The 23864-nt window shown below is 45.8% G+C and overlaps 1 protein-coding gene and 1 pseudogene across 1 annotated transcript; both read right to left on the bottom strand.

The window, feature by feature from the left end:
* Positions 1-192: 192 nt before the first annotated feature.
* Eloa (elongin A) lies at positions 193-22980 on the bottom strand. The gene is made up of 11 exons (XM_045149732.1): positions 22855-22980; positions 13299-13355; positions 11292-11398; positions 7245-8430; positions 6852-6966; positions 4511-4666; positions 4326-4423; positions 2561-2741; positions 2229-2340; positions 1410-1585; positions 193-887 (listed from the first exon to the last, which is right to left on the bottom strand). The coding sequence occupies exons 1-11, from the start codon at positions 22927-22929 to the stop codon at positions 826-828; spliced, it is 2325 nt and encodes a 774-aa protein (XP_045005667.1). The 5' UTR covers positions 22930-22980; the 3' UTR covers positions 193-825.
* Positions 11999-12175, bottom strand: LOC123461023 (annotated as a pseudogene).
* Positions 22981-23864: the final 884 nt, after the last annotated feature.

Below are 23864 nucleotides of genomic sequence, written 5' to 3'. Positions count from 1 at the left end.
AAGGAGTCCTGCCACGCCTGTTTTCCTCTTGCTACTGTGAAGAGATAGGGCAAGGTGTGGGGGAGGCACCTAAAACTTAAACCATAAGCTAGCAATTATAAAACTGCTGAGGTTTTATGCAATTTCATCTCTCAAGGTTCTCTAGTGAGCCTTAAAAAAGGGGGACACGATTTATAGAGGATGGGAAAGACATTAGACTTCACAGCCTCCTTTAATAAATACTATTGAAGGGTACAAAAAAGATACACCTGCCCAGGAGCACTGAGGAGTCCCTTCATGTCAGGGCTCTCCTCCAGGACAGGCAACCTGGCACTCACTCCTGACCCTACATGCAGTAAGCACCACACAGGCTCTGGAGATGCTCCTCTGGCCCACAGTCCACTCAGGAGAACTGACCTGGGACAGGATTGGCTCTCATTAGTCTTTCCTCTAACTTTCATAAAGGACTTGGAAAACAAAAGGCTAGTATGTGATAGAGGACAAAAATTAAACAACAACAACAAAAAAAAACTGGGGTGTATTATAAATACAATCTGGGGGCAATATTTATTAATTAAAACTATATCTTATAGTTTACAAATATGCTAATTGACCTTAAAATCCTCAGTGAGACTGAGGCTTCATATCGTCTTCAGAAACCTGAAGTGTGCTACAGGCTGGGCATGGGGCTGTGGTGTGCAGGAGAGGCACCTGCAGCCAAGCAGGAGTCAGAAACCAAAGGTTCCACAAAGCAAAAGATGCCAGTCTCCCTGGAAGCCCTCTTTCCCAGTCCCCATCATCCCTGTATTTCAGCTCCAAAATTCATTTCCAAGGCAAGTCCTAAGTTTATCTTCGGGAGAATCTGTTCTTGAATGCTTTAATTGTCTTGGCCATCATTGGGGCGATTTCTGTGAAGAGAAACCAGGCAGTTGCTTTATATCAGGCAGCTCAGACACACACTAAGGTGGTTTACAGTAAAAGCCATACCAGGTCTTGGCCCTCTTGGCTGTGTACCACCCTAGAAATGGATACAGTAGCAACTATCTAACAACACTGCACACAGCAGATGCTCACTGAGGCCCTGCAGGCTGAGAAGCACCACCATCCCCAACTCTGATCATCTGAATCACACAGCTGGAAGATTGGTCAATATACTGAGGGAGGTGGCAAATCAGGAGTCTTTGCTGACTTTAATGGCCAAAATCCCCATAATTTAACTTTGTATCACAAACATCCAAACCAGCAAATAGTCCCTGCCCCCAATCTCCCAGAGAAGCAACAGGTATCGGAAGGGCTTAAGCAAGCACTACCCTGTCTGCCCTCAGCTGGCTGACTTAGGCCCAGCTAACACTTGGGCCAGGATTCTCCCCCTCCAGATCCTCTAATCACTGCACAGTAATATTTCTCAATTTAGCACCCATATTACTTACTCTTCACAGCTGGTTTTCTAGGGTCATAGGAAACAGTGCTGCTGACCACTGGTGCCAAGTGGGCACTGCTGGTGCTGGGACCATCATAGGCCAGCTCCTCAGGGCTAGAGTGAAAGCTGTTGCTGCTGCTGGTGGGAGCATGGCTGCTTCCTGTCGTGTATGGGGCTGGCTTAATCCTGAGACACAGAACAAAGCTGTTAGCTGTGTGTGCAAGTGGGAGGAATCTGCCCTTTGTTTGAACAGCCAAAGCTGGCCTGTTGTTAGGCAACTTCACTGTGGCTCTGAGCAGTGGGGCTGGAACCTTGAGTTCTGATGGTGGTCATTCAGCCTCTTACTAGCACCTCTCACTGCTGAAGTCTGTACTTTGTAGTGCTCATGTAGTATAGAAAAAATAATCTAGTCCCCTAGAAATATTTTGTGGGCTGAGAGGGGGGAATATCTTATAAATATTTGAGGGTGGGAGAGAATGCATGCATCAGGGCCTCTGGCCATTGCAAATAAATGCCAGACACATGTGCCACTATTGTGCATCTGGCTTTACTTGGGTATTGGGGAATTCAACCCAGCTGTTAGGCTTTGCAAGCAAGCACTTTTAACTGCTGAGCCATCTCTCCAGCCCCTAGACATCATTCTTTTATTAAGATGGGGGAAAGGAAAGCCTAAGAGAGCACCTTCTATGAGTGAAGCCCTACCCATCCTCACAGCAGTATGCCTCCAGGGCCCACACACTGCACTGCCTGCCCATACCCCCAAAACACGCCACTTCCTGCCTCACAGCTCCCTCTCAGGGTGAAGACCAGGCAGGAGCTGAGATCTTGCCTGATTTTCTCAGTGACAGCTGCTCCTCCAGTTCCAAACTTCTCCTGCCTTCGTCGGACATCACGAGGTGGCTTAGCCACAGAGTTGACAAAGGCCATTTTTGCCTGTCGGCCTGAGGAGAAATATGGACAGTATAATTTTTTCTTAAGCAGGGAGGCTTGTAAATGCTTCCCCAACTAGAAAATTATCAACCCCTTAATCCCACTGTCAGGCAGCATAGACAACAGCAGAAGAAACATGATCCCTGCTACCAGCAAAGGCAAGAGATATTCAGAGGCCAACATCTACCCAGAACACCCACCTAGCTGCCCTGGCCCACTCCCTTTCTTTACCTTTGGGCTTATTGGCATGTGCAGACCGGATATTCTTTGTAAGCAGTTGTAGCCGCTGCTCCCGGGCATCCTGAAGCCTTAGGTACATCTCCCGCCATGATTCGTACTCTTCTGGCCTCTCTTCTTTAAAGTCTCTGTGGCAATGAACTTTCCATAATTGATCTGTTTCTTCTATTAATACCTGAAATAAAGTGCAGGAGTCTTATTACATACCTTTTTATGTAGAAATGATCAGTACTAAAATACCACAAGTGTAAGAATACTAAATAAAAGACATTTAAGTGGGAAACCAGGCATGGTGATGCACGCCTTTAATCCCAGCACTTGGGAGGCGAAAGTAGAAGGATCGCCATGAGTTCAAGGTCACCCTGGGACTACAGAGTGAAATCCAGGTCAGCCTGGGCTAGAGTGAGACCCAAATTTGGGGAAAAAAAAAGAAAAGAAAAAATATTAGATGGAAGCATGGTCGCTCATGTCTATAATTCCCGATCTTGGGAGACTGAGGTAGGAGGATCATGAGCTCCAGGTCAGCTTGGGCTAGGCTAGATACTGCCTAGAAAAAAAAAAATGAAAAGCTGGGTGCAGGCCAGGCATGGTGGTGCACACCTTTAATCACAGCACTTGGGAGGCAAAGGTAGGAGGATCATTGAGCTTGAGGCCAGCCTGGGACTACACAGTGAATTCCAGGTCAGCCTGGGCTAGAGCAAGACCCTATTAAAAAAAAAAAAAAAAAAAAAAACAGGCTGGAGAGATGGCTTAGGTGCATGCATGAGAAGCCTAAGGACCCTGGTTCAATTCACCAAGTCCCATGTAAGCCAGCCAGATGCACATGGTGGCACACACATCTGGAGTTTGTTTGCAATGGGTGGAGGCCATGGCGTGCCCATTCTCACTCTCTCTCTGTCTTAAATAAAAATAAAGTCTTAAAAAAACAAAACAAACAAAAAGTAAACAAATAAACATCAGGGCTGGAGAGATGGCTTAGTGGTTAAGACTCTTCCTTGTGAAGCCTAAGGACCCAGGTTTGATTCCCCATTACTCATGTAAAGCCAGATGCACAAAGTGGTACATGTATCTGGAGTTCGTTTGTAGCAGGAAGAGGCCCTGGCATGCCCACTCTCATTCTCTCCCCACCTTGCAAATAAATGAATGAAATATTGGGGGAAGGGGAGAAACCAGAACTAGAGAGATGGCTTAGCAGTTAAGGTACTTGCCTGCAAAGCCTAAGGACCCAGGTTTGATTTCCCATTACTCATGTAAAGCCAGATGCACAAAGTGGTACATGCATTTGGAGATTGTTTGCAGTGGCTAAAGGCTATGGCGTGCCCATTCTCTCTCTCTGCCTCCTCTTACTCTCTCTCAAATGAGTAAAATATTTTAAACACAAGGGAGGTCCTGAAAGTGCTTTAAATCCCACTTAACAGAGACATATATGATGCAGACTAAAGAGCAGGTACTAAATCAACACTTGGTTAAAGGCCCAGAGGCAAACAAATATGCCTAGACTAGTGATCTGACCTCTGACCTGACTAGAGCCACAGCCAATCCAGACTCAAAGCTACTTCTTGGGGGGGCCTTGTGGCACACACCTTTAATCCCAGCAATCATGAGGCAGAGGTAGGAGGATCGCTGTGAGTTTGAGGCCAGCCTGGGCCTACAAAAGTGGGTTCCAGATCAGCCTGGGTTAGAGTGAGAACCTACCTAGAAAAATAAATAAATAAATAAATAAAAGCTACTTCTAGAGCTAGCTAGGTAGGACACTCACGTGATTGCATTCCTCTATGCGATATAGTTGATCTGGTGTACACCTCTCCAAGACAGGTTCAAGAACAGAGTAGGGGACTCCTCCTACTTCATAGATTGCTGCAGAGAAATCAAAGGTGAGAGTGAGCCAAGCAACTCAGTGACAAGGTCCTGCTGTGACAGTGTGCTTGAGAGCAGGTGACTTACAATCAATGTTGTTTTTAAGCACTCGGATACACTGCTGGTGCAAGGTCATCATTTTGGGGAGATAGGCACACTTAGAACCAGAATACACTTGCATCTTGGAATTCATTCTGCGTCCAGTGAATCCAGCTTCTTCTTCTTCCTGGGGTGAAGAAAATGCTACAGGGAGGAAAAGAAACAAGTAAGTTCACAAAAGGCCTAAGCTCTACTGCCAAGATTCTCCTTCCACCCCGCTCTCAGTTTCTTTCCCTTTCTCAAGGATAACCAATGCTATCTGCTTCTTGTGGAATCTTCCAGACTTTGTGAAAACAAACAAACAGGAATTATATCCCCTTTAAAATGCTTACTACAGGGTTGGAGAGATGGCTTAGCAGTTAAGCGCTTGCCTGTGAAGCCTAAAGACCCTGTTTCAAGACTTGATTCCTCAGTACCCATGTAAGCCAGATGCACAAGGTGGTGCATGCACCTGGAGTTCGTTTGCAGTAGCTGGAGGCCCTGGTTCACCTATTCTCTCTCTCTTTCTGTCTATCACTCTCAAATAAATAAAGAAAAATAAAATATTTTTTAAAAATTTTTTAAAAATTGCTTACTACACACATAACTTTAACTGACCATATATTTTTGGTTTGGAGACATGGTCTTACGTAGTCCACCAGGCTGGCTTCTAACTCGTTTTTGTTTTTAATTTTATTTATTTGCAAGCAGAGAGATTGAGAGAGCAAGAGAAAAGGGAGACAGAGAGGCACACAGAATGGGTATACCAGGGCTTGTAGCCACTGCAAAAAAACTCCAGACACATATGCCCCTTGTGCATCTGGTTTATGTGGGTTCTGGGGAATCAAACCTGGGTCCTTTGGTTTCGCAGGCCACTAAGCCATATCTCCAGCCCTTCCAACTCTCTATATAGTTGAATTGATGGCCTTGAACTCCTGATCATTCTGCCTCCACCTCCCATGTGTTGGGATTACAGACCTACACTCATGCCCAGCCTTATATAAATTTGAGATCATTCCATGTTAGCACACAACCTTTTTTTTAAATAGCATGTGTGCTGGGGGGTGGTGTGTGTGTGCATCAGGGTGTCTTGCTGATGCAAACAAACTCCAAATGCATGCACCACTTTCTTTCTGTCTGATTTTACATGGATACTGGAGAATCAAACCTGTGTTGTCAGACTTTGCAAGCAAGAACCTTTCTTCTAAGCCATCTCCCCAGACCAACCTTTTTTTTTTTCTTTTAATTTTAAAATATTTTAGTGCTTGGCATGGTTGTGCATGCCTTTAATCCCAGCACATGGAAGGCTGAGGAAGGAAGAGTACTTTGAGACTAAATAAATAATAAAATTTAAAATAAATAAATGATGGCACACACCTTTAATCCCAGCCCTAGGGAGGCAGAGGAAGGTGGACCACTGTGAGTTTGAAGCCAGCCTAAGACTACATAGTGAATTCAAGGTCAGCCTGGGCTACAGACCATACCTTGAAAATAAAAAATTTTGGATTTTGTTATAGAGTATTATAGGGCTTAAGAAAAGAAAAGAAGGCAAACCTCTGTAAACAGGAGGCATCCTGAGCTGGTAATTAATTCCAATACTTCTTTTGACAATGGTATTTAAGAGACGACCATGTAGATGAGCCTTGATTGCAACCGCTAGTCTCCTGCAGACATGTTTGTTACTCCTTATTCCTTTGCTACCAAACCTGGCTATTTTTTCCTGGTCTTGAGACAGGGTCTCATGTAGCACAGGACAGCCTTGTATTTGCTATGTAAGCAAAGATGGCCTAAAACTCCTGATCCTCTTGCTTCGTTCTCCCAAACACTAGTATTACAGGTGTGCTACCACATCCAGCTAGGCATTTGGGATAAAAATCACAGACAGGCACTGGGGAGATGGCTCAGTGGTTAAGATGCTTGCCTGCAAAGCCAAAGGACCCAGGCTCAATTCCCAGGACCCATGTAAGCCAGATACAAAAGGTTGTGTGTGTATCTGGAGTTTGTCTGCAGTGGCTGGAGACCCTGGTGTGTCCATTCTCTCTCTCTGCTTGAAAATTAAAAAAAAAGTCTGGACTCAAAGCTTTACTGCCATCACCACTTTCTGATCCAACTGACCCTATGAGGTATTTACAGAATATAAAACTGAGGTCCAGAGAAGTGAGGCATTAACCAAGGTCATATAACCTGTGGAAATGAGTATTGGGATTCAACACAACCCATCAAACTCCAGAGCCTGTACTCTTAGGAAATGCCCCAAATCAGATGTTACATTAGTGAGTTAGGGTGCTAGATCATGAAGGAATTTTCAAATATTTTTCCCATTTAAAAAAAAAAAGATACCTATGATTACCTTTCCGCTTTGGCTGGAAGGACGGCATCAACTCAAGGGAAGGAAGGGGACGGTAGTTGCCTTGTATGGCAGGTAAGGGAATATCTGGCAACACTGGCAACACATCAGGGAGAACCTGTAAGAAGTGAATGCAGAGCCCTACGTTACAAGATAGTTCTCTATCCTAGCTCAGTCCTTCACAGTGTGAACCAGCCCAGAATCCAGAGGCTCATCCTGGCTGAAGGGCAGTAGAAGTCATGAATGATACCATATAGGCCAACAAATAAACATAGATAGGGCGCAAACAACAGGACATCTCATAGGGAAAAATGATTTTATCTTTGTTTTTGAGGTGTTTAGGATCAAACCCAGGGCCTTGGCAGGGTCAGGTGCTCAGAGGGGTGATGGGTTTACCTTTCTTGGCCTGGCGGGATCAGCTCCAGTGGGCTGCAGCTTTTCTGATTTGTTTTCACTCATCTTGGGTAATTTCTGAACTGAGTCCAAGTTCTTACCAGTGCTCTTAGAATCAGTTTTTTTAAGTCCTTTTTCTCCAAGTGCTGTGGCTGAAGTTTTCACAACCTTCTTTTTCTTCTTCCGGGGCTGGTCATAGCTGAGGTACGACTCGAACGACATGGTAGGCTGCTCAAACTCATCCTCTAGGTCGGTCTCTTCTACTTTAGGGAGAGAAGCCAGGGACTTCCGGTCTGAATTAACTTTTACTTTCCCTTCTTGAGTCTTTAGGTTGTTAGAAAGCTTCTCTTTTGCTCTGGGTAACACAGCTCCTGCCTCTTTTGCTATGTCTAAGCTGTCCACATTTGCCTTGTGTTTATCCGATTTGGTTTTCTCAGACTCCTTATGTTTCGGCTTTTTAAGATGGTTGTCTGAAACAACTTCCAAGGAGGGTGAAAACTTCTTCTTGAGACTGCTGCTTTCTCTTTCTTTCTCTTTTTTGACAGCAGTAGAGGGTGGCTTCTCCTTGTTGCTGTCCCCTGAGAGTGGCCTTCGGTTTTCCTCTTTTGAGGGGGTCTTGTGTGATTTTTCTCTGCCCAGAGCAGAGGCCTTCTCATCAGCCCTGGCATCCAGGGGGCGTTTTTCCTTATGGGAAGATTTGTGCTCCTTGTTTTGGCTCATAGCCCCTTTCCTGTGGGGTTCACTCAGGTGTCGATCCTGACTGACCCCCAGTCTGTCCTGAAAGGCATTACTGTGACCTTTTCCAGGCTTGTGGTGTGGAGCGATGGGCTCGTGGTCCTCCTCTGGGGACCTGCAGTGGTCTACGTACATCTGATGAGGACTGACAGAAGATGGTGGGGACTGAACGTGGCCATAATCCGAAGACTCGGGGTCTGAAGAGTATGGTGGTGACACTCTATGACACCTCTTCCTCTCATCTCTCCTCTCACGACTGTGAGTCACTTTGTGAGGCCTTTCAGGCTCAGAGAGTTTTCTGTGTTTCTTTTGTCTGTGGTCAGGGCTGCAGGACTGGCTGCCAGAGGCTTGCCAGCTTTCTTGGTAGTCCATCTCCTCCTCCCTCTGAATAGCATCTCTGGGGCGCTTGCGGGAACTGCTCTTCTCAAAGTCCTGTTCATCAGCCTCATTGTTTCTAAAATAAAACAAAAGCAAACAAAGCAGAAATAAATCTAAGTATACTCCTCTTCAGACAAAGGGGAAAACAAGGAATTCACACAAAAGATGAAGAGGAGGCATTTAGAAACAAGATCAGCCAGGCATGGTGGTGCACAGCTTTAATCCCAGCACTTGGGAGGCAGAGGTAGGAGGATCACTGTGAGTTCGAGGCCATCCTAGGACTGCACAGTAAAGCCAGGTCAGCCTGGGTTAGAGTGAGCCCCTACCTTGAAAATAATAATAAAAAGAAGAACAGAAACAAGATCAGAGCCAGGCTCTAATTCTAGCACTCAGTGCATAGAGTGGAAGGATCAAAATTCCAGACAGGGGCTGGCAGAATGAATCAGTGGATAAAGCACTTGTTACACAAGTGGGAGATAAAGTATGGACCCCAGTATCCATGCATCTGTACCTGTCTCATGTACCTCAGTGCTCAGACGGTGGATATAAGGGATCCCTGAAGCAAGCTGACTAGCTAGCTAAACTAGCCAAACTGGCAAGAGCTGGGTTCAAGTGAAGAATCCTGCCTCAGCAGATAAGGTGCAGAACAACTGAGGAAGATACCTAATGTCAGTTTTTGATCTCTGTATACACAATGTGTGCCCACACATGCAAACACATACACTCTCACCACATACACGTACACGCAAAAAATAAAGTAAGAGCTTTAAGCTCCCGCTGCTATGTCTTCAGGCCATAATGGACTGCAACCCAGAATTAAAGGTCAAGTAGACCCTTCTTTCCTATAAAGAAAGGAAGGAAGGAAAGAAAGAAGCCAGTCGTGGTGGTGCATGCCTTTAATCCCAGCACTTGGGAGGCAAAAGTCACCCTGAGACTCAATAGTAAATTTTAGGCCTGTCCAGGCTAGAGCAAAACCACACCTTGAAAAACAAAACAAAACAAAACAAAAAAATGGCTAGTGGGTATATAAAAAATTGGGAGCTGGAGAGATGGCTTAGTTGTTAAGGCACTTGCCTGTGAAGCCAAAGGACCCAGGTTCTATTCCCCATGACCCACACAAGCCAGATGCACAAGGTGGAATATGCATCTGAGTTTGTTTGCAGAGGCTGAAGGCTCTGGCTCGCCTATCTCTTTCATCTGTCTCTTTCTCTCTTTCTAATAAATCAAATAAACAAAAAAACTTAAAAATGAATTGGGGCTGGAGAGATGGCTTAGCAGTTAAGGCACTTGCCTGCAAAGCCTGAGGACCCAGGTTTGATTCTTTAGGTCCCACATAAACCAGATACCCAAGGTAGTGCATGCATCTGGAGTTTGTTTGCAGTGGCTGGAGGCCCTGATGCACCCATTCCCTCTCTCAAATAAATAATTCATTAATTAATGAATTAAAAACACATTAAGAGGAAAAAAAACAAGGGATTAATTTTCATAGGCAATAAAAAATGCTTGGGTAAACTGGGTGTGGTGGCACATGCCTTTAATCCCAGCACTTGGGAAGCAGAGGTAGGTGGATCACCGTTAAGTTCAAGGCCACCTGAGATAATGAATTCCAGGTCAGCCTGAGCTAGAGTGAGACCCTACCTTGAAAAACCAAAAAAAAAGTGACTGGAGTACTGAGTCACATCTCGATCACACCTTCCAAGGCTCAAGGTCTAATGTGGAAGAGGTGGTGGAAAGAATGTAAGAGCCAAAGGAAGGGTAGGACTCTGTACAATGTCCTCCCTCCAGACATAAAATGGCCTGGATATCCATGACCTCATAGTGCCTGACACTACCTACACAAGACCATGATAAGAGGAGGAAAAGACTATGACATCAAAATAAAAGACAGACTGATTGAGATGGAGAGGGGAGATGATGGAGAACGGAATTTCAAAGGGGAAAGTGGGGGGGGGGAGGGTATTACCATGGCATACTTTTTATAATCATGGAAAATGTTAATAAAAAATAAGGAAAAATTAAAAAAAAAAAGCTTGGGTGTAAACCAGGTGCGGTGGCTCACACCTTTAATCCCAGAATTTGGATCAGAGGTAGGAGGATTGCTGTGAATGTGAGGCCACTCTGAGACTACACAGTGAAGTCCAGGTCAGTCTGGGCCTCCAGAGTGAGCCTGAGTGCTAGGATTAAAGGAAAGGCATGTGCCACCACACCCAGCTAAAAAAAATTGTTTTAATTTTTTTTTTTTATTTGAGAGAAATAGTGAGAGAGAGAATAGGCACACCTGAGCCTCTCTCTAGCCACTGCAAACAAACTCCAGATGTGCATGTGCCCCCTCGTGCATCTGGTTTACGTGTGTCCTGGAGAGTCAGAGACCCTTTGACTTTGCAGGCAAATGCCTTAACCACTAAGCCATCTCTCTAGCAACCCCCCCCAAAAGAAACTTTTTTCTAAGAAAAAAGACATTAAATAAACCATAAATAGTAGAGAGAAGATAGAGACAATAAGATCAGAAGTTCATAGCCATCCTTGGCCATACAGCAAGTTCCAGAACCACTTGGGAAACATGAGATCCAGTTCATTACATAAAGGTAGATAGTGGGGTTGGAAGATGAGAAGCTAGGTGTGGTCACTCACATTTTTATAATCTCAGCACTCAGGAGCCTGAGACAGGATGATTGCTGAAGAGTCAAGCCCAGTTTGGGCCACAGAGTAATACTGTCTCAAGAGATTAGGAAAAGCTGGGCATCGCGACGGTTTGTGTCTATAATCCTTATTGGGGAGGTACAGGTGGGAGGACTGTTGTGAGTTTGAGGTCAGCCTGTGATATAGATGAGTTCCAGATCCGTCTGGACTACAGTGAGACCCTTCTTCGAAACACAAAGAATGAAATAGTAACGAAAACCGTGACGCGGAATTAAAATGAAAGGAGTAAGTTCCTACCGTTCCACAGGAACCAGCTTCTTCCACTGGGCCACTAGGTCTCTGGCAAAGTTTCCAACTTGCTGGTGTTTTCGAAAGCTGTTTACTGTTTTACCAACCCCGGTCTCCTACAAATTTAACAGAGGAAATGATTGAGGATTATGGAGCTAAGATCACTTTTTTCTAAACAAATAAGGCCTCCTGTTTTGAGAAGGCAACAAGCAAATATTTCTTTACTAAAACCCAAGTCTCAATGCTAAATAATTTTGCTGCCTATGCCCAAATCTCTAATGACACCAAGTGAAAAGCACAGATTCAGAGAAACATGTTATTAAACACCTCAGAACCACAACAATGTAACGAGGTAGGGCAGGTGTTAGGCCCTGAGCTAAAGGATCTGCATACTCTTTCTGTCCTTACCATAACCAGAAAGGCAGAAATCAGCCTCATTATACAAAGGCAAAGCCTAAAGTCATAGAACTTGGATTTGAATATTGCTTAGCAGATGCCAAAGCCAATGTTCCTATTTTTTCTTTCATTTTTTTTTCCTCCCATTTATTTTTTTGTCTGCTTTTTCAAAACATCTTAACTTTTGGTTAACCCTCCCCAGACTCCTGAAAGATCCACATAATAGGGTTAAGAGTATAGCACTTTCATATTGCGTAAAACACCCTGGGTTTGCAACCCCCACTCCCTCAAAAAGGGGCACAAAACCAAATTCATCATCCTTTCCCCCCTCCATTTCTGGAGGTATTGCAATACCAAATCAATGCATGAAGTGGATGGTGCAAGCTCCTGTGCCATATCCCAGCCACAAAATCCATTTAATATATTGTCCTGACAGAGGATAGAGTAACCTGACAACAGATACCACACTTGATCTTAGCCAAAAGGCCAAAAATGATGAAATTCACCATCTTCAAATATATAATTTAGGGCTGGAGAGATGGCTTAGCGGTTAAAGCGCTTGCCTGTGAAGCCTAAGGACCCCGGTTTGAGGCTCGGTTCCCCAGGTCCCACGTTAGCCAGATGCACAAGGGGGCGCACGTGTCTGGAGTTTGTTTGCAGAGGCTGGAAGCCCTGGCGCACCCATTCTCTCTGTCCCTCTATCTGTCTTTCTCTCTGTGTCTGTCGCTCTCAAATAAATAAAAAAATATATATATATACATATATATATAATTTAGTAATTTCCAGAGTACTCATAATACTGTGCAACTATCAGCACTATCTGACTCCACAGCGTACAAAGAAGCTTGCTCCCTGAATTCCCTAGCTCCTGGCTGCTACTCATCTGCTTTCTGTCTTTCTGCTTTCTTTCTATGGATTTGCCTGTCCTGAACATTTCATAGAAATGGATTCACACAATATGGAGAAGTTTGTGCCTGGATTCTTTTACTAACAAAACCCATTCTTTCGGTCTCCCTCACTTTCTGTAGAGGGAAGCATATGAAATATATGGGATACTCAAAAATTTAGGGGACTGGAGAGATGGCTCACCAGTTACAGGCGATTGCTTGCAAAGCCTGACGGCCCACGTTCGATTCCCCAGTGCCCATGTAAAGCCAGATGCACAAAGTAGCACTTACATCTGGAGTTTGTTTACAGTGGCAGGAGGCTCTGGTGCCCCTTAATTCACTCTTAGTCTCTCTCAAATAAATAAATAAAAATATTTTTAAAATTTAATCACATGATCATTTTCACTGAGAAAGAACATGCAGGGGGAAAAAGCCAGGTATGGTAGCGCATACCTTTAAAACCACTAGGAGAAAAAAAAAAAAACACCGCTCAGGAGGCATCCGTCAGAGGATCACCATGAGTTCAAGGCTATCCTGAGACTACACAGTGAATTCCAGGTCAGCCTGGGCTAGAATGAGACCCTACCTCGAAAAACAAAAACAAAAAAAGAACATGTGTGTATGCATGGATTTTCCATGGGTACCTGGAATTGAACTCAGGGCCTCATGCTTGTGAGGCAAAAGCATGACTGACTGAGCATCTCCCCAGCTTCTAAAGGTACACAGATCTTACCGCAAGAATGTCTACTGTAATAGGCAAGATGGAAAGTTTCTTCAAATATTTCAATAACTGCAGAGAGAATAAAACAATCATTAATTACAAAGTCATAGTCATAATCCCTGGAATAAGAACATCTGATGGCAAAATGCTTGCTTGGTTTTAACAGTAACAAGTGTGAAAACAGGCTCAGAAAAGCTTTGAGAATCGGAACAAAACGCTGTGGTCGTGCATGCTAACAAGTGGGATACCACCAAGTTATATCTCCAACCCTCCTTTCAATTGTTTAAACAGTCCAGCTGTTGCTCAGGGTGTCCTTGAAATGTCTATCCTCCTGCGTCAGTCTCCAGAACAGCTGGGATTACAGCCACACCACGAAGCCTGATGGGATACTGTGCTTTCTACTGCTCTGCTCCACCAAGGAGAAAGAAGAGGCAGAGGGAGGAACATACAAGAGCCGGGTATGGTGGCACACGCCTTTAATCCCAGCACTTGGGAGGCAGAGGTAGGAAGATCACTGAGAGTTTGAGGCCACCCTGAGGCTACAGAGTACATAGTGAATTCCAGGTCAGCCTGGACTACAGAGAGACCTTATCTTGAAAAAAAAAAACAAAAAAAGACAAAATCAAAAAAATATTAATAAATCAGGTGTGATGGATCAAGCCTATAATCCCAGAAGTCTGAGGCAAGAGTATCACCATGAGTTCAAGGTCAGCCTGGGCTACAGAGGGAAACCCTATCTCAAAAAAAGACAAGGTCAAGTGAGATAGCATATGCCTTTAATCCCAGCACTTGAGAAGCTAAGGAAGGAGAACTGCTGTGAGTTCAAGGCCAGCCTGAGACTACAAAGTAAGTTCCAGGTCAGCCTGGACTCGAGTGAAAGCCTATCTGAGGAAACAAAAAGGTGGGGGAGGGCTGGAGAAATGGCTTAGGGGTTAAGGTGCTTGCCTGCGAAGTCTACAGATTCAGGTTCAATTCTCCAGTACCCACATAAGCCAGATGCACAAGGTGGTACATGTGTCTAGAGTTTGCAATGGCAAAATGCCTTGGCATGCCCATTTTCTCTGTCTGCATCTTCTTTACTTTCTCTCTCTCTCTCTCTCTCTCTCTCAAATAAATAAATGTTTTTTAAAAAATAAAAGCAAGCTGGGAATGGTGGCACATGGCATTAATCCCAGCACTTGGGAGGCGAGATAGGAGGATCAGTGTGAGTTTGAGGACACCCTGACACTACATAGTGAGACCCTACCTAAAAAAACAAAAAGAGGGCTGGAGAGATGGCTCAGAGGTTAAGACGTTTGCCTACAAAGCCAAAGGACCCAGGTGCAACTCCCCAGGACCCACATAAGCCAGATGCACAAGGGGCACATGTGTCTGGAGTTCATTTGCAGTGGCTGGAGGCCCTGGCATGCCCATTCTCTATCTGCCTTTCTCTCTCTCTCTCTCCCTGAAGTAAATAAATAAATTAATAATAAACTAGAGTCTCATGCTTCTAATCTCAGCACTCAAGAGGCTGAGGCAGAAGGATCATTGTCCTGTGTTCCAGATCAGATCAGCCTAAGTTAGAATGAGACCTTGCCTCAAAAAAATAGTTAAGGGGCTGGAGAGATGGCTTAGCAGTCCAGGTGCTTGCCTGTGAAGCCTAAGGACCCAGGTTTGACTCCCCAGAACCCTCGTTAGCAAGATGTACAATATGTGTATAAGGTGGTGTGCTCAGCTGGAGTTCAATTGCAGTGGCTTGAGGCCCTGGCACACCCATTTTTTTTTCTTTCTCTCATAAAATAAATTTTAAAAAAATTGAACTGGGTGTGCTGGCACACCGCCTTTAATCCCAACACTTGGGAGGCAGAGGTAGGCGAATTGCCATGAGTTCCAGGCTGGTCTGAGACTACATGGTGAATTCCAGGTGAGCTTGAGCTAGGTTAAACCCTATCAAAAAATCAAAAAATTACAATTAAGTAAAACAAGACTACTGAAACATGCAAATACATAGATGAGTCTTTATTTTTTTTAAAGAGGGGGCTGGAGAAACTGTCCAGTGTTTAAGGTACTTGCCTATAAAACCTAACAACCTGGGTTCAATTCCCCAGTACACACATAAAGCTATATACACAAAGTGGCACATGCATCTGGAGTTCATTTGCAGTGGCTTGGAGACCCTGGTGTGACACACATTCTCCCTCTCTCTGCTTGCAAATAAATAAATAAAATATTTAAAAAAATAAACAGCCAGTCATGGTGGCACATGCCTTTAATCCCAGCACTCAGGAGGCAGAGGTAGGAGGACTGCTGTGAGTTTGAGGCCAGTCTAAGACTACACTAAATTCCAGGTCATTAGCTTGGGCTAGAGTGAGACCCTACCTCAAAAAAACAAGCAAAAAAAGAAAGAAAGAAAGTCACGAGCAGGTATTACTCTGCAGGGAATTTGAGGAAATAGCAAACTTAAGAGAGATTCCCCATAGTCTCCACAGGAAGAGAGCCTCCAACGTTTCCAGACTGCTAGACTTAGCAAAAGCCTAGAGCAATTCTGAGCTGCCAACCACAACTCTGCTGTCAGAGCATAAAATGCCTGCGTAGATTAGACAGGCGATCTGAAGCTACCATTTCCTTTCTAAAGTCCCCCAAACTAGGTCAAAATTGGCACTGTTCAAGATGGTATTCTAGAGCTGGACTGGCTGTCATCTTCTTGCCAGGTGATCTTGTGCAAGTGAGTAAACCTCTCTTTCCCTCGGTTACTTCACCTGCAAAGCTGGATCCCGCCCGAGCTTCACAGGGACAAGCATGAACAGTCCTTAGTGTCTGCAGCACTGTCAAAGTTCATCATGCTCGTTATTACTTGTCTCCTTCACTAGCCAGCAGCTCTGAAATGTTCTACCCTTGATCCCCAACCAGATGTTGCTCAGCCAATTTCCACTACTTTATTCCTACCAAAAGTTAGAATTGGCTAAGCCTTTTTCTAAGAAATGTTTATGGGCTGGGCATGGTAGTGTGGTGCATGCCTTTAATCCCAGCACCCCAGAGGCAGAGGTAAGAGGCTCAGGGTAAATTCAAGGCCAACCTGGAACTACAGTGACAGTCTACCTCAAAAATACTTAAAAAAAAAAAAAAAAGACCGGAAAAGAAATATTTATGTTATAAAAATATAATGTAGGGAGTGCTGCAAATTTCAAGTAGTTCAAAAGGCCAAAATAAAGCTGGGCATGGCAGCTCTCATCTTTAGTCAGGAGGCTGAGGCAGAAGGAGCTCCATGAGTTCAAGTACAGTTGGGGATTCAGAATGAGTTCCAGGTCAGCCCGTGCTGGATTGAGACCCATTTCCAAACAAATAAAAATAAAATAAAATAAAATAGACAACTATGGCTGCCTTTATATTTAAATATTTGATAATATTACCTGCTTTCTCCATTATAGACCAGGATATATTTGTTATGCCATACTACTATTAGGTGGAGTAATAAGTATGTTTTTCTGGTCATTCTGCTTCTATAATTACTTAACATGGTCACTAGGCAGAGCAATTCTATCACAGGTGATAATCTTGTTTGACTCGGAGTAAGAGGCCAAGTGGTATATCTGAGAAGTGTGAAAGTACACAATTGAGTGAAAACTGTCCTCCACTATCATCCAACTCAGAAAAAAGTATGTGTATTTCTTTTTTTTAAATAGTTTATTTATTTGAGAGACAGAGTGGGTACGCCAGGGCCTCTAGCCATTGCAAAGGAACTCCAGACGCGTGTTACTTTGTGCATCTGGCTTTACATAGGTACAAGGGAATCAAATTCAGCTTCTTAAGCTTTGCACACAGGTGCCTTAACCATTTCTTCAAGCCCTGTATGTGTCTGTCTTCCTTCCTTCCTTCTTTCTCTCTCTCTCTCTTTTTGTTCCTGTATGTGTATTTCTTGGTACATAGTCTATATGCTATGACTAGGAACAGAAGTTAATGCCAATTTCTTTCCTTATTTTTTTTAAATTGTATTTATGTATTTATTTATTTTTGATTTTTCAAAGTAGGGTCTTGCTCTAGCCGAGGCTGACCCGGAATTCGCTATGTAGTCTCAGGTGGCCTTGAATTTGCAGCAATCCTTCTACCTCTGCCTCCAGAGTACTGGGATTAAAGGCATGTGCCCCCAAGCCCAGCTATTTTTATTCATGTATTTGAGAAATAGAGAGAGGGAGAATGGGCATGCCAGTGCCTCTACCCACTGCAAACAAACTCCAGACACATGTGATACCTTGTGCATCTGGCTTATTTGGTTCTTGGGGATTTGAACCTGGGTCCTTTGACTTTGCAGGCAAGCACCTTAATAGCTAAACCATCTTGCCAGCCCCAATTCCCTTTTTTAAAGGAAAATTTAAAATTCCTGAAAAGGTTTAGAATGGGTGGTTCTATACAAGGTGAATCTCTAGAAGAGGGACACATATCCCATCCACTGTGTGCTAGATGCCATGCTAATGGTTACCTCCTCTAACCCTATAAAATGGACATTATTCTGGGCTGGAGATGGCTTAATGGTTAAGGCGCTTGCCTGCAAAGCCAAAGGACCCAGGTTTGATTCTCTAGGACCAACATAAGCCAAATGCACAAGGTGGTATATGTGTCTGGAGTTCATCTGCAGCAACTGAAGGCCCTGGTGTGCCCACTTTCTCCCTCTCTACTTCTTTCAAATAAATACATCTAACATTGTCACCACAGTTCTCAGGAAAAGACAAGAGTGCACACAATAGTTCATATAAATACTGCTTAGCACACTGGAATGAAGCACAGGCGCTCCTCGCTGGCATTATGCTATTTGACAGCATAGAGACCACATGGCAAAGGAGGTCACCAAAGGGACAATGAACCCCAAGACCTCCACAAAGCCAACACAGAAGGATGGGGCCAGAAGTCATGGACAGTGTGTTCACCTCAAAGCTGACTATCTGCTTCACTTTGGGCTAGCAGATTAAACCAAAATCTTGAAGGGTTTCAAGCTCATTTTACTCAATAGAAGAGAAAGACTTCCCTACTCCATGAATTTCAGTAAATTCCAAGAAAGAATGGTACAATAACAAGGCAAAAGCATACTGGGTATCCTCAGGTAGATGAAAACTTATGTTATCAACTAGAGGTACCACCATCTGTGTAGCTTGTGGGAACAGATGATTGAGAAATATCCAAAATTTGCAGTAACACGCCTTGGAATCTCCGTGTCACTGGCCACACTGCTTCAACCCAAACGTGTTATTTTATTTAATTAATTTATTTATTTGTTAGAGAGAGAGAATGGGCGTGCCAGGGTCTCTAGCTACTGCAAATGAACTCCAGATGCATGAGCCACCATGTGCATCTCTATTATTTGGTTTCTGGGGAGTTGAACCTAGGTTTTAGGCTTTGCAGGCAAGGGCCTTAACCACTGAACCATCTCTCCAACATCCAAACATGTTCTTAACAGAAATCCTCTATCTCTCCATTTGCTATCCCCCTCTGTGCTGTTGGTAGTTTTCACACTCAAAATGGGGGCTGGATCACAGGCAGAGGTATGAGGAACAGCATAAGTTCAAGGCCATCCTGAGACTACATATTCCAGATCAGCCTGGGCTAGAGTGAGACCAAAAAAAAGAGTGAGAGAAACAAAAAAGGCTGGAGAGATAGCTCAGCAGTTAAGGCACTTGCCTGCAAAACCTACCTACCTGGGTTCAATTCCCCAGTACACATGTAAACCATATCTACGAAGTGATGCATGCATCTGGAGTTTGTTTGCAGTGGCTAGAGGTGCTGATGCACTCATTCTTGCCCCCTCTCCCTCTCTACTTGCAAATAAATAAAACATTTTAGAAGATGGGAATGGGAAGATGGCCACTAGCATGACAGCCTAAGACTGCTGAATCCGTTTCCCCAGGACCATATAAACAGCTGGGCACGGCCATGTACACCTGTAAGCCCAGTCCTGTGGGGGCAGAGACTGGAGAACCACTGGGGCTGGTGAAAGCCACGGCTCTGCATTCAGATCGAGACTCGATCTCAAGGAAATACATGGATGAACAAGGACAGGGGAAGGGGAACAGGACCCACAAATGGTCTCTGGCCTCTGCCTTCTTGTAAGCACATCTGCACATACAAATGCATACAGCACCCATACATACACACCATATCACACAGACTACACACAACAAAAAGTCACACAGGAGCTGTGCATGGTGGCACATGTCTTTAATCCCAGCACTCGGAAGGCAGAAGTAGGAGGATCCACCCGGAGACTACATAGTGAATTCCAGGTCAGCCTGGACTAGAGTGGAACCCTACCTTGAAAAACCACAAAAAGGGACTGGGGGGATGACTTGTTGGTTAAGGCACTTGCCTGTGAAGCCTAAGGACCCAGGTTCGATCCCCAGTACCCACACAAAGCCAGATGCACAGGTGACACATGCATATGGAGTTCCTTTGCAGTGGCTAGAGGCCCTGGCACACCCATTCTCTTTATCCACTCCCCTCTACCTGCCTCTCTCTCAAATAATTAAATAAATATTTCTTTAAAAAAAGTAACAGGTGCCCACCGGGCGTGGTGGCGCACACCTTTAATCCCAGCACTTAGGAGGCAGAGGTAGGATTGCCATGAGTTTGAAGCCACCCTGAGACTCCATAGTGAATTCCAGGTCACCCTGGGCTAGAGTGAGACCCTACCTCGAAAAACAAAAAAATAAAATAAAATAAAATAAAAATAAATAAATAAAATAAAAATTAAAAACGTAACAGGGTTGGTAACTAACAACCATGAAAACCATTTCCACTTCAATAGAGGGAACCAAAGCTAAATGGTTCTGGCCTGCTGGCACCTTCTCTCAAGTAAGCCTAAGACTATAGATGAACTTAAAGTAAATGTAGACAGTCACAGTTTAACACCAAAGTTTAATACCAGGAGATTCAGGAACATGGGGTGAATCCACCTTCTGGCTAATAATAGTCTGAAAGCAGATTTGGTTGCAAATTCAACACTGCTTTATAATCACCATGCAAGTTCAACAACCTGTGGGAACTTGCTGGGTTAAAAGAAGGCTGGGAGGAAGTAGGCGAGTACACCAGCTTGCAGTTTTCCCTCTGCATTTAGCTCATGTCTGCATGCAAGTGCTACAGCCTTTACAAAGAGGATTTCCCAACATTTCCCTCACACTCCTAAAATACTCACTTCACAACACAGAGCCAGAAGTTCTGGGTGATTCCTTCCCTTCATGAACCCCCTGTGCCCTTACCTAGTGCTGGATATGGAGCCCAGGAACTCACATAACTGCCACTGACCTACAGCCCTCAGGTGATTTTCTACCTGAGAAAAGAGAGGCCAGATGGGACTTTCAGTAGTAGACTGCTCGCCTTATATGCCAGTATGTATGAGGCTCTGGTTCAGTCCACAGCACTGTCAAAAAAAATTTTTCCTTCAAAAAGTTACTGCACTTTTTCCTAACTTGTTATTCTATGCACACTTACTAGAAAGGCCACTTCAAAATTTAAACTCTAAGGCCGGTGTGGTGGCGCACACCTTTAATCCCAGCACTCTGGAGACACAGGTAGGAGGATCACCGTGCGTTGGAGGCCACCCTGAGACTACATAGTGAATTCCAGGTCAGCCTCAAAAAAACAAAAAACAAAATCTGATAGAAACAAAAGAAGAAAAGAAAAAAATCTGATAAAAATAAAGAAGTAAGGGCTTGAGAGATGGTTTAGTGGTTAAGGCGTTTGCCTACAAGGCCAAAGGACCCAGGTGCAATTCCCTAGGACCCACATAAGCCAGATGCACAAGATGGCACATGTGTCTGGAATTTGCTTAAGTGGCTGATGGCCCTGGTGAGCACATTCTCTCTTTCTGCCTCTTTCTCTGAATAACTTTAAAAAAGAAAATCTTTAAAATAAAAAAAAAAAAAAGACTTAATCCCAGCACTTGGAAGGCAGAGGTAGAAGGATCGCCATGAGTTCAAGGCCACCCTGAGACTACTGGGTGAATTCCAGGTCAGCCTGGGCTAGAGTGAGACCTTGCCTTGAAAAATTCAAAGAAAAAAATAAATAAAATGAGGGTGGTTGCATTTTATTTTAAGGTTTAAAAAGCCAGTCACAAATCTTACAGTGTTCAAGAAGACAAACGGGTATGCAGAAATAATGACCGTTTATTGGATGTTCACAAACGGTTATTGTAAAAAGAAACTTGTAAATATGCCTGGCCACTACGTACAAAAGCCTCCACAGAATGCATAACACACCACAACTGAAAGTATTTAAGTTTTCACTGATTTATAACCTAGCTTCCTAAAGTAGTAGATTTCTGAGCTGTGTTTGAACTAGGGGAATTAAAAAGCGGCCTAGTGAGCCCTTAATCCCAGCACTCCAGAGGCAGAGTTGTAGGAAGATCATCTGAGACTACAGAGTGAAGTCCAGGTCAGCCGAGGCTAGACCGAGACCCTACCTTCAAAACCCCCAAAATAAACTAATCATAAGTGGCCTAGCGGTGAGAGGCTGAGTGTAACCTTCGGAAATGGAAACCCCCACGCGACAGGCTGGACACAAGATAAAAAGTGAAAGAGGCCCTTGAGTAGAAATCCTGAAAATGGGCGATTAACATCTACGGGGCACTTAGGTTGCAGCTGGCACGTAGAAGCGAGAGAGGAGACGGGGGCTCAAGCAAAGTGAAAACTAGCAAAAGGATGGGAACTCGGTTTCTTTTTGTTTTTGTTTTTGTTTTTAACCCCTACCTTATCACCACGGCCCTCCCCTCCATTACTTCCTCTTCTACCCACCCCCGACTCGGCCTTTTAGGAACCGCGGGCCCCGGCTAGAATGCCGGCAGAGCAAAGTCACACCCTTCAGTGCTTCCATCCGCGTACCTCAATGGAAACTTCGATCCTCACCACCCCGCGGCCCGGACCCTCTCCCGAGACACCCGAGGAGCCGGGGCAGCGGAAGATGGCAGGGGGCTGGCAAGGAAGAGCCTAGCTGAAGCGAGGCACGTCGGACAGGGGCGGCCGTCGTCCGCGCCCCGCGGCCGGGACAGGGCAGCCGGGAAGCTCCCACCTGCGCGCGTCTCCGGGCGGCACCGGCCCGCGACCCCAGCCCGCCGCGGGGATCCGGGACGGGAGGGCGGCGATCGTTCCGTCCCGGGAAGGAATCCGGGCGAAGGCGACATGTCCGCTCGCCAGTGTCCATCGGAGCCGGGGGCTGGCGGCGTCCCCTTCGGCCCGGGACAGGAAACAGCTGTCCCCGAGACGCGGTGGCCGCGGGGTCCGCAGCGGAGCAGCCCCCAGCCCCGAGCTCGACGGCAGGAAGGGAGCGGGACGGCGAGAGGCCGAGGCCGCGGGCGTCCGTCCGTCCGCCCTGCCAGCCCGTCCCCACCCCGCCCGCCCGGCGCACGGACACACGCGCGTCCTCGCCGCGCGGGACGTGACCACGGCCGGCCACGGACTCCGCACCGCCCCGCGGGCCCCGTCCGCGGGCGGGGGAGAAGACTCGCCCGAGCCCGGGGCCCGTGACCGTTATGGAGTCCCGGCCCCCGGCCCCCCCGGCCCCGAGCCACCTCCCGAGGCGCCGCGGCGTCGTGCCGCCCGCCGCTCACCTTCTTGGGGTCCGGGTTCGCGGCCAGGCGCGCCTGCAGCTTCTCCACAACTTGGAGCGCCGACTCCGCCGCCATCGCTGTCACTGGCGCGGCCTCCTCGCCGGAACTGGGCTCGCGTCGCGTCCTCGGGCCTCGGCTCCGCCCTCCGCGCAGAGCCTCGGCCGAGACGGAAGCGACGCAGGTCCCTTCCGGGCACCCGTCCGCTGGGGGGCGCGGCAGCCCCCGGCTCCGACGCACGCCGCGCCGGGACGAGGAGGGGTGAGCGCGGCCCTGACCCGAGCGCGCTCTGGGCTGGGTTAGCGCTGACTGAACGCCGGCCGCCGTGCGCCGGGGAAAGGAGGACAACGAGCCTCACTTTCCCTGCGAGGAAACTGAGGCACTGCGAGTCCACAGTGATTTGCAACTGGTCACCTATATATAAAGGAAGCCGTAAAGCCGGGCGTGGTGGCACACGCCCTTAATCACAGCCCTCGAGGCCAGCCTGGGACTACAGAGTGAGTGCTAGGTCAGCCTGGGCTACGGGAACACCCTACTTCGAAAAAAAAAAAAATGATTTTTTTTTTTTTAAGCTGGGCGTGGTAGTCCACGCTTTTAATCGCAACACTCAAGGATGCTGAGATAAGAGTTTGAGGCCAGCTTGGGCTAGATTGAGTACCAGGTCAGTGTGGGCTAGAGTAAGATGACGTCTCAAAAAAAAATGATAATAATAATAATAGCAGTTGAAGCCCTGTGAATAAAGTTTTTGTTATTCTTTGAGATTTTTTTGGGGCGGGGGGGGTTAGGGGTAGTTCAAGGTAGAGTCCGGCTCTAGCCAACACTGACTTGGAATTCACTATGCAGTCCCAGGCTGGCTTCAAACTCACAGTGATCCTCCTACTTCAGCCTCCCTAGTGCTGGGATTAAAGGCGTGCATCCCCATGCCTTTTATTATTTATTTGAGAGAGGGAAAGAGGAGAGAGAAAGGGCACATCAGGGCCTCTAGCAACTTCAAAGGAAGTCCAGATGCATGC

This window comes from Jaculus jaculus, chromosome 5, assembly GCF_020740685.1.
Source record: "Jaculus jaculus isolate mJacJac1 chromosome 5, mJacJac1.mat.Y.cur, whole genome shotgun sequence".
NCBI lineage: Eukaryota > Metazoa > Chordata > Mammalia > Rodentia > Dipodidae > Jaculus > Jaculus jaculus.
Note: the sequence above shows the minus strand (reverse complement) of the source record. Positions and strands in the feature narration are given on the sequence as shown.

Bases quoted from the DNA above. Each gene is read 5' to 3' on its own strand.
- Eloa (XM_045149732.1), bottom strand. From the start codon at position 22,929: ATGGCGGCGGAGTCGGCGCTCCAAGTTGTGGAGAAGCTGCAGGCGCGC. The intron at 8,431-11,291 runs GTAGGAACTTAC...GTTTTATTTTAG, and splicing joins AAGCTGGTTCCTGTGGAACG to AAACAATGAGGCTGATGAAC. The intron at 2,341-2,560 runs GTAAAGAAAGGG...ATTTCTCCTCAG, and splicing joins ACATGCCAATAAGCCCAAAG to GCCGACAGGCAAAAATGGCC.